The 11,326-nt window shown below is 38.0% G+C and overlaps 1 protein-coding gene across 1 annotated transcript in view; it reads left to right on the top strand.

Moving 5' to 3' along the window:
• Window positions 1-397: 397 nt before the first annotated feature.
• The window catches only part of LOC135535053 (uncharacterized), a 57,796-nt gene continuing 46,867 nt past the window's right edge, over window positions 398-11,326 (top strand). The window contains exons 1-8 of the mRNA XM_064961785.1: window positions 398-504; window positions 1,239-1,336; window positions 5,934-6,050; window positions 7,529-7,645; window positions 7,981-8,065; window positions 8,195-8,423; window positions 8,863-10,660; window positions 11,009-11,182. Coding sequence (XP_064817857.1) covers window positions 1,299-1,336; window positions 5,934-6,050; window positions 7,529-7,645; window positions 7,981-8,065; window positions 8,195-8,423; window positions 8,863-10,660; window positions 11,009-11,182 — 2,558 coding nt within the window. The 5' untranslated portion in view covers window positions 398-504; window positions 1,239-1,298. The remainder of the gene's footprint in view (window positions 505-1,238; window positions 1,337-5,933; window positions 6,051-7,528; window positions 7,646-7,980; window positions 8,066-8,194; window positions 8,424-8,862; window positions 10,661-11,008; window positions 11,183-11,326) is intronic.

Below are 11,326 nucleotides of genomic sequence, written 5' to 3'. Positions count from 1 at the left end.
CCTGGACCTGTTTTTACCCACCAATCAATGCACAGAGAAATAAACAAAAAATTATAATTGAATAAAGATATTGGTGATTTTATAAACTAAATCTAAATCAAAATTATATTTGTCAATGAAATGAATGAATGTATTGTGTAGTAATCAAATATATTAAGCATGTCGTTAAATTTGTCGTGTAGACTTATCAATTGTGCTAATATTATATGCAAATTATGTTCTTGCCAGTCGACTTTAACTCAGAAAACAATTGTCCCGAAGCCAAACCTAGTTGACGAACCCTGTTTAATAGTATTCCATGGCCTTTACTGGCCAACTGCTGTTATGGTTATGATATACTATGGTGCTGTGTCACTAGACTTTGACCAGATATTATTGCATCCAAAGATCAACTGAACCTAGAACATAGATACAGAGACACTTGTCATCAGGAGGTGCTCTCTCAGCGCAATGGAAAATATCTCAATGACTTGACATGTTCTGGTTGTGAATTCAGGCTACAAGGTAAGAATCTTCCCAGGGATTATTGAAAGTGTGTAGAGACATTCAATGTCTGGTGTTATTTTAGTATAGTGAATGACAGGGAAACACTCAGATGTAACAGTCCATTTCACCTGGGACAGCTACGTGACAGTTCAATCATACAAAATGGCGCTAACTGGGTGTTGTCAAGTCACATTCAAAAACATGTTGTTCATATATTCCTATATCGCGGTTATTTTACAATTTGTATATTTTTTATGTATAAATTGTAAGTCGTCTTTCAGAATATCAGAACATGTGATGTTTTCTAAATTCCAATGAGCTCCTGCTTCCTGTGTAATTTGGTATGAATCCACTGAACAGACTTTTCTTAACATCGATATTATGAACTGAATTCAGTAACAGCATCATAATATCATACCTGTTGAACAAAGCAACACACTAGAATGAGAGAAATTATTAGAAGAGAAAGTGAGACATTATTATTAATATTACTATATATTATATTGTTATTATTATATTATATTATTATTATTTTATTATTATTATTAATATTATTAGTTACACTATATGGATAAAAGGTGAAAAATATCATCACGACTGCATGTTCATGTGATGCAAAAAATCACCTGACTGTTTGTGTCTGTTAGTAAATGTTTTATTTATAAGAGATCAGTAATTAAATAGAACAATTGACCTTCAATAATTAGGTGTCACTTTGTTAACCACAACCAACATGTTGGATCTCTGTTCAGGGGTCAGTGCTTGAAAATGAGTCTCTCTGGTGAAAAAGAGGAGGGGGCCCTGCCTCTAAAATGAGTCTCTGTGAGGAACATGACTCCAAAGATAAGAGGTGAGATGACGATGTTGTATAGGAACATATAAAGAGTTAATTTCTAAATAATTATTTCCACAATTTTTTCACAATTGTTATTTTTCATCAGAAATGATTGTTTATGGGAACCTTCATGTGGCTGTAAAATATTGTTGTTATTAGAATTGAATTCATAGATTTTTGTGTATGAATTTTTGTTTTGCAAAATGCTACAGTACCTTGCGAAAGTATTCGGCCCCCTTGAACTTTGTGACCTTTTGCCACATTTCAGGCTTCAAACATAAAGATATAAAACTGTATTTTTTTGTGAAGAATCAACAACAAGTGGGACACAATCATGAAGTGGAATGACATTTATTGGATATTTCAAACTTTTTTAACAAATCAAAAACTGAAAAATTGGGCGTGCAAAATTAAAAATTTCTTGAAAAGTTTGTCTTGAGGATGGCGTTATAATTATATCCTCGACCAAATCGATATCTTCTCCTTCCGCCATTGTGGGTTGAAAAAACAGCTTAGTAGTACGCAAATTAATGAATTTATCAATTTCAGTTTCCTAGTTCTGAGACCTGCCCATATAGGACCTGCCTCTCAATATTGGTAATCCAATCAAAATACGTGCACGCACTATGCCTGCTAGCTGGCTCCTGTGTAACACTGGAGCCAGCCAGCAGGCGTACAATAGCCAACTCTAAAGCTGATTGATTGACACTAAATTTTAATTTCCATTCACTTTAAGCTACAAGCGCCCGCACTGTTGATTCTGAAGGCCTGGGGGCAGATTTTAGACCCCTGGCAACACATGATGGCTGAATAGGATTGGATAAAAGATCTAACATAAAGACCAGCCCTCCAAATCTCAACGTGGGGCTGGAAGCAGTGCAACCAAGAGGAAAGCTATGAAATGAAGAGTATAACTCTTACTCTGGGGAATAATTTAATACATATTTGTGGGAAAATATATTTAAAAAATATATATATTCTGATGATGTTTAGGCCATCAGAGAAGGCCTTGCTGGCCCTGACGGCCCACCACTGCATACATTACAATGCAACGTTGACCATTAGTTACAGCAAACAACAAACATGTCTCTTCTGCTCCGTTCTTAACCCCTCCTCTCTTCACAAGATGGACAGTATAACTTTAGTGTTTAACCCTTATGTGTCCAAGGACCAAACTTTTGAATATTATTTTCAGTGAGCCTCAACTAGGCTGGAAACATGACATTTACAACAACATTTTTTTTCTGATAACTAGTTCATTGCATCCGCCATGGTGCCCAGTTTCATAACATTACGTTATGTTATAGAGTAATCGCTAAAAAACAGGCCTTATTTTAGGTCATTCTTCTTCCTGCCAGCTCCTATTAGTTCTATTGAGCTCCGTGGAATCAACTCACCTTCTGAACGTTCTATTCCCAACTCATTGTTCTGCGTCACAATGGCAGCTTCACTATTGTATCAATGACACCTGCCGGCATTAAGCTTGAACGCTGACGTCAGGTTACTTATTATCAACAGGGTTACAGCAACACCTAACGAAAACGAATGTCTGTCCTCTTTTTCAAGATGTGGCCGATTTAAACAGCCAGAAGTCATTTTTTTAATTAAGAAACAACACTTTTTTGTGACTTGTTGTTTCTAAATGGCTGCAAGGGTAAATTGATATGCTTCGAAATGTTCGTTCGTAGTCATCAGATTGAGTGAAAGCTGCGCAGTTTCACTGAGTTAGAAAACAAATGGATAGGTGTAGCTCATTGATTTGTAGATCTGACGCAGTCGCTACCTCAGATTATGAGCCCAGCAGGTGTCGTGAATGAGTTATGTAGTACCCACAGAAGGCCACAGGGAGGAGCAAGAGAGCTATAAACACATACTGTTTTTTTTACCTTAAAACCCCTAAACCTAACAATCAATCAAATGTATTTATAAAGCCATTTTTACATCAGTATATAACGCTACTTATTACCTATTTTAGCATTAACCTTAACCCTAATTATTTAGAAACTGTTTTAGTAATAATATTATGTTAGTAAATACCATTATGGTACTAAATAGCATTTTGATTATTTTGTTAATCAAAACCTGTCTCAGCATTTTGCTGTTTTTGTTTTGTTATTTTATTATATTTATTATTGCAAGGCAGAACACTTGATCAACAAGCCACATCTGTTTAATTTTTCAAATGTGGTTTGAACTGTGTGACCAAGTAACCTCTATGTGAAAGTTTCAGCAAGCGTGGGATAGATTGGGCAGGTTAGAGATCTAAGGAATTAACCAGAAAAATACACTTTATTTCTCAGCTGCCCCACCAATGTATTTGAATTAATAACATTTAATTGCAAAATGTCCAATAGATGGGAGCATATGACCACAAAGCATTAGTTACAGGCTACAAGCAGCAATATGATTGACATAAAATAGCAGCAACCACAGACTATATGTCCCATTATTTTCTAAAATGGTCACTCATCATTTTAGCTATTTATCTCAGATTTGGGCTGTGTTGCTTTTGGGTGAGAAAAAAACTGGCTATAGCAGGTATTGAATCCCAGGTAAATAATCACTAGTCAAAACCTCAACCTTAGTATAAATGCATTATAAAAAATCATGTTAATATCTGATATACTTCCAGCCAGTCAATAAATTACATCTTGCAACCCTAGCGGTTAGCAAATAGCACATTTTCCAGCACCCGGCCAGGGATTCAAACCAGCCACCTTTTGGCCACAGGTCCAACTCCTTAGCCACTGGGTGAAAACCTGAGTTAATCTTGGGGAATAAACATGAGTTAATCTGCCAAAATGAAGACAAAATGCTTTAGAGACACACATGGTATCACTTGTTATACATAATTATTACACATAAATCATTGCCAAAAGCACAAGACATATTATTAATGGATTGATCATATCAAATATCAGAAAATTATTCTAATGTAGGTCTATATTATTAATGTATTGATCATATCAAATATCAAAACATTATTCTAATGTAGGTCTATATTATTAATGTATTGATCATATCAAATATCAAAACATTATTCTAATGTAGGTCTATATTATTAATGTATTGATCATATCAAATATCAAAACATTATTCTTATGTAGGTCTATATTATTCATGTATTGATCATATCAAATATCAAAACATTATTCTAATGTAGGTCTATATTATTAATGGATTGATCATATCAAATATCAAAACATTATTCTAATGTAGGTCTATATTATTAATGTATTGATCATATCAAATATCAAAACATTATTTCTAACTACTCAAAGCAAATACATGTGGCTCAGGAACCACTGATTCACTGCATTATTCTATAGTATTATCAAGACACCTGCTGTTAACTCTTAACTACTTAGGACAGCTGCTGTTAACTCTTAACTACTCAGGACACCTGCTGTTAACTCTTAACTACTTAGGACAGCTCACGTGGTGTCATAAATATCTGCCGACTAGGTGGGACTAGAGACTTCATGCATAGTTACCCATCCACTTATAAGTGTAAAATGTCTTTATTCTCAGCACTTATACGACTTTGAATGTTTGTTTTACACAATAATAAAAAAATCAATATTACTAATGTAACCCACTGTCAAGACTGGGTTTAGTTGATTGTGTTGCACTGCTCATGTCCGCGTTCTGGAACTGTCCACGTCCCCGTACAGAACTGTCCACGTACAGCACTGTCCGTGTCCCCGTACAGAACTGTCCGTGTCCCTAACCCCTAACCCTAGATATAACCTATTTTAACCCCTAACCCAAGGTATAACCTATTTTAACCTTAACCCCTAACCCCTAACCCTAGATATAACCTATTTTAACCCCTAACCCTAGGTATAACCTATTTCAACCTTAGCCCTTAACCCCTAAACCTAGGTATAACCTATTTTAAACTTAACCCTTAACCCCTAACAGATTAACCTATTTTTAACTTAACCCCTAACCGTAGGTATAACCTATTTGAACCCTAATTCTATGGTAGGGTAGCCTAGAACACTTTAAAAACCTATTTTAGTTTTTCTCAACCAGAGGTAACTGAATTAATGTTCAGGCTTATTGATAATTGTTATGTTAATGAAGTATAATTTCAAAACATGAGCATAAAACCAGGTAATAATAAACATGAATCATCATTATATTACTTCACAGTAATCTGTTAAATACTGTTTCAGTGCTTCCTCTTGTGTTAGCAGTGTGGAAAGGGACAGGAAGAAGCACACAGGAGTTTTCCTGTGAGGGGAGGGGTGGTGTATCCAGGGAGGAAACTCAACTAATCTTCTGAAATGTCATTAGTGGTCTTATGCTGCCATCTATTGGAATTATGTAGCAACTGCAGTAGTACTGAATAATGTGTAATTCCTTACAAAAGTAGTAATTACTTAGAATTGCTTAGAATTGCAAAATATAACAGTAGTACTGTCACTGAACAACACAATGCCATGATTAGATTAAATACACACCGATTCCTGTAAACAATGACAGCTTATTTACCAACATTTATGGAAATGGATAGGTAGCTTTTTAGAATGAAACTCTTCTTACATTTCCCCTTCTGAGCTTAGAATAGATGAGATATGTAATGTTTGTCTCTGTTGTGATGAAGACCAATCCAGCAGGAGAGACCAGCCTCCCCTGTTCCCAGCTGTGTGTCCATGAAGAGTGACTGGTCTATGATGCAACCTATATACTTTAGAGCGGGAGACTTTTCTACTGAACAAAGGTAAGAAGAACTCATGGGTCCTGGTCAGTGAGTTAAACAACACTGTCTCTAGTCATTTCTCCTCTCCCATTTTCCCATTTATTGTTGTTGTTTTCATTACCCATAGGCTAATCCTTTCGTCCATTTCATAGTCCTTAAACAATATTAAACAAACACAACATTCCCTCTGTATGCGTGTGTGTGTGTGTGTGTGTGTATGCGTGTGTGTGTGTGTGTGTGTGTGTGTGGGTGTGTGTGTGTGTGTGTGTGTGTGTGTGTGTACCTACATGTACATATTACCTCAACTACCTGGTACCCTGCACATTGACTCAGTACTGGTACTCCTTATAGTCTCATTATTACCTCAACTACCTGGTACACTGCACATTGACTCAGTACTGGTACTCCTTATAGTCTCATTATTACCTCAACTACCTGGTACCCTGCACATTGACTCAGTACTGGTACTCCTTATAGTGTCATTATTACCTCAACTACCTGGTACCCTGCACATTGACTCAGTACTGGTACTCCTTATAGTCTCATTATTACCTCAACTACCTGGTACCCCTGCACATTGACTCAGTACTGGTTCTCCTTATCGTCTCATTATTACCTCAACTACCTGGTACCCTGCACATTGACTCAATACTGGTTCTCCTTATAGTCTCATTATTACCTCAACTACCTGGTACCCTGCACATTGACTCAGTATTGGTACTCCTTATCGTCTCCTTATTACCTCAACTACCTGGTACCCTGCACATTGACTCAATACTGGTTCTCCTTATAGTCTCATTATTACCTCAACTACCTGGTACCCTGCACATTGACTCAGTATTGGTACTCCTTATCGTCTCATTATTACCTCAACTACCTGGTACCCTGCACATTGACTCAGTACTGCTGGTACTCCTTATAGTCTCAATATTACCTCAACTACCTGGTACCCTGCACATTGACTCAGTACTGGTACTCCTTATCGTCTCATTATTACCTCAACTACCTGGTACCCTGCACATTGACTCAGTACTGGTACTCCTTATAGTATCAATATTACCTCAACTACCTGGTACCCTGCACATTGACTCAGTACTGGTTCTCCTTATAGTCTCATTATTACCTCAACTACTCGGTACCCTGCACATTGACTCAGTACTGGTACTCCTTATAGCCTCATTATTCCGGTCGGTAACATTTGAGAGTGAGGCAAATATGTAGCATTTTCCGGAAAAAAAACATGATGATTTGTCTCTCTGAAATGAAAACATCAAGTGATTTTAAACAAATACATATCTGTCATTGCACAATCCCATACCATGATTAGATAGTGAAAAAACACACCAATCTCTTTAAGAAATGCTTTAAAAAATAAAAGCTAATTTACTAACATTACTGAAAAGTGATATATAGTGTTTAGGAATTAAACAATTCTTATGTTTCCCCATCTGAGCTCAGAGTAGATGAGAGATGTAATGTTTGTCTCTGTTGTGTTGAAGCCCAATCAAGCAGGAGAGACCAGCCTCCCCTGTTCCCAGCTGTGTGTCCATGAAGAGTGACAAGTCTATGGGACCTCCTCTAAACTTTAGAGAGGGAGACTTTTCTACTGAACAAAGGTAAGAAGAATTCATGGGTCCTGGTCAGTGAGTTAAACAACACTGTCTCTGGTCATTTCTCATCTCCCATTTTCCCATTTATTGTTGTTGTTTTCATAATCCATAGGCTAATCATATTGTCCATTTCCATAGTCCTAAAACACAGTTAAACAAACACAACATTCCCTGTGTGTGTGTGTGTGTGTGTGTGTGTGTGTGTGTGTGTGTGTGTGTGTGTGTGTGTGTGTGTGTGTGTGTGTGTGTGCGCGCGCGTGCGTGCGTGCGTGCGTGCGTGTGTGTGTCTGTGTTTGTGCACTCCCTGGATGAGGAGATGTAATCTCATATTTTGTCTACAGAAACCAACAGGAGAGATCAGAGTCAGAGATTCTCAGTGGTCAGTCTTCACAGAGTCATCAAACAGGCCTGGACTCCATATTCAGTGTATGTGGTCCTGTTATGTACATTTGTATCTGTTTACCTCAAGTAAAGTTGATCTGTCAATCATTCATTCATGTGTTAATGAGAAAGCATTTATTATCATGCTTAACTCATTTACTTTATTTATTTCAGTTGCTTGAAGAGAATATTATTAGATTTGTGAAGAACGAGCTGAAGATGTTCAAGAGGATTCTTAGTCCAGAACTCCCAGAAGGCTTTGAGAGTCAGAAGCAGGATAAGGAAGTGGTGGATGCTGAAGATGAGAAGCAGGAGAGCAGTGCCAGAGAGGGGGCTCTGAAGATCACACTGCACATCCTGAGGAAAATGAACCAGAAGGAGCTTGCTGACACACTGGAGAAATGTAAGAGCTGTCTGCCTCATGTTGAATGATGTTTTATAACATTTAAAAGCTGTAGCTATAGTACAGCTAAAGTAGTTGTGTAACTCAATGATATTGTAGCAGCCTTAAAACAACACCTAGTGACCTCATCAAGTAGCAGCAGGGATGTGTTGATTAATTTAGATAGAGAAAGACAACATTATTAATACCATCAATTTGTTGTACTGATTTATTTATTTAGAGAGAGAGAGAGAGAGAGAGACAACATTAATAATACCATCAATAATATCAATAATAATATAATCAGTCACACCAGTCTGTGATGCATTATGAAAAGATTTACACATTTATACAGTCAGTTAATAGAATAAATTATTATAATGTACAACTTTATAACAGTCCTACAATACTGTAAGTATTGAAACAGACGTAATATTAATATCCTCTGTGATATTTCTAGATTCAGATGATCTTGCTGTGATTTGCCAACGTGAACTCAAATCTAATCTCAAGAAGAAGTTTCAATGTGTATTTGAGGGAATCGCTAAACAAGGAAACCCAACACTTCTCAATAAGATCTACACAGAGCTCTACATCACAGAGGGTGGAACAGGAGAGGTCAATAATGAACATGAGCTGAGACAGATTGAGACAACAACCAGGAAACAAGCAAGACCAGAGACTCCAATCAAATGTAACGACATCTTCAAACCCTTAACTGGACAAGACAAACCTATCAGAACTGTGCTGACAAAGGGAGTCGCTGGCATTGGAAAAACAGTCTCTGTGCAGAAGTTCATTCTGGACTGGGCTGAAGGAAAAGCAAATCAGGATGTCCAATCTGTATTTTCATTTCCTTTTCGGGAGCTGAATTTGATGAAAGAGGACAAACACACTTTCATTGAACTTCTTCATCACTTCTCAATGGAAACCAAACAATCAAGAATCTCCATCAACAACAAGTACAAAGTTCTGTTCATCTTTGATGGTCTGGATGAGTGCCGACTGCCCCTAGACTTCCAGAAGAACAAGATCTGTTGGGACGTCACAGAGTCAACCTCAGTGGATGTTCTGCTGACAAATCTCATCAAGGGAAATCTGCTTCCCTCTGCTCTCCTCTGGATAACTACCCGACCTGCAGCAGCCAATAAGATCCCTTCAGGGTGTGTTGACCAGGTGACAGAGGTACGAGGGTTCAATGACCAACAGAAGGAGGAGTACTTCAGGAAGAGATTCAGTGATGAGGACCTGGCCAGCAGAATCATCTCACACATAAAGACATCAAGGAACCTCCACATCATGTGCCACATTCCAGTCTTCTGTTGGATTTCTGCAACAGTCCTTGAACACATGCTGGAACATAAGAGAGAAGAGATTCCCAAGACTCTGACTGAGATGTACACACACCTTGTGGTGTTTCATACCAAACAGAAGAATGAAAAGTATCTTGGGGAAGAAGAGACAGGTCCACACTGGAATAAAGAGAGCATTCTGTCACTGGGAAAACTGGCTTTTCAGCAGCTTGTGAAGGGCAATCTGATTTTCTATGAAGAAGACCTGAAAGAGGCTGGCATTGATGTCAATGAAGCCTCAGTGTACTCAGGATTGTGCACACAGCTCTTTAAAGAGGAATGTGGGCTGTACCAGAACAAGGTGTACTGCTTTGTTCATCTGAGCATTCAGGAGTTTCTGGCTGCTGTATATGTGTTCCTCTCATTCATCAACAACAATGAGAATCTAATAGACGAACCTCAATCAATATTCAGATTATTTTCGTCGCTCTTCAGAGACAAGCCTGAAGTTACTGTCTACAAGAGTGCTGTGGATAAAGCCTTACAAAGTGAGACGGGAAACCTGGACCTTTTCCTCCGCTTCCTTCTGGGCCTCTCACTGGAGTCCAATCAGAAGCACTTACAAGGTCTACTGACAAAGACAGGAAGCAGCTCACAGAGCCATGAAGAAACAGTCAAGTACATCAAGGAGAAGATCAGGGAGAATCCCTCTCCAGAGAGGAGCATCAATCTGTTCCACTGTCTGAATGAACTGAATGACCATTCTCTAGTGGAGGAGATCCAAAGCTACCTGAGATCAGGAAGTCTCTCAGAACCCAACCTGTCACCTGCACAGTGGTCAGCTCTGGTCTTTGTGTTGCTGACTTCAGAAAAGGAGCTGGATGTGTTTGACCTGAAGAAATACTCCAGATCAGAGGAAGGTCTTCTGAGGCTGCTGCCAGTGGTCAAAGCCTCCAGAGCTGCTCTGTGAGTAAATAAAATGACATATAAGAACTAATCATCAGGAAGAAAGATTAAGTTTAGAGAAAAATATGTATTATAATATGTATATACTATTATATTGAAAAACATATTGAATAAATGCATTGATTTTCATATTAGTATACCAATATGACTTATTTGAGAGAAAACATACTGAATAAATGCATAGATTTTTACATTATTACAACATTGTGACCATACAATAATTGGAGATGGAAGATGAATCTATATGTTGTTTGAGAGAATAAACCAAATGCATCTGCCATTGTCCTTCTACACTACTGGTGTTAATTTAACAGTGTGTTTGTGAAGTCATGATGATCTCTTTGTCAGGCTGTCAGGCTGTGGAGTCACAGAGGAAGGCTGTGCTTCTCTGGTCTCAGCTCTGAGGTCAAACCCCTCACACCTGAGAGAGCTGGATCTGAGTAACAACGACCTGAAGGATTCAGGAGTGAAGCTGCTCTCTGATGGACTGGGGAATCCCCACTGTAAACTGGAGACTCTGAGGTCAGTATTCCTGTAGTTGGTCAACAAGTGATAACTGTTCACCAGATCCACATGTGTTTACCAGACACACATAGTCCACACCATATGTGTTTGGACAGTGAAAGTTTCAGTTTTAAATGTGGTGCTCTGCTCCAGCATTTTGGA

This window comes from Oncorhynchus masou, unplaced genomic scaffold, assembly GCF_036934945.1.
Source record: "Oncorhynchus masou masou isolate Uvic2021 unplaced genomic scaffold, UVic_Omas_1.1 unplaced_scaffold_439, whole genome shotgun sequence".
NCBI classification, from domain to species: domain Eukaryota; kingdom Metazoa; phylum Chordata; class Actinopteri; order Salmoniformes; family Salmonidae; genus Oncorhynchus; species Oncorhynchus masou.
This window is presented reverse-complemented; position numbering and strand designations above follow the sequence as displayed.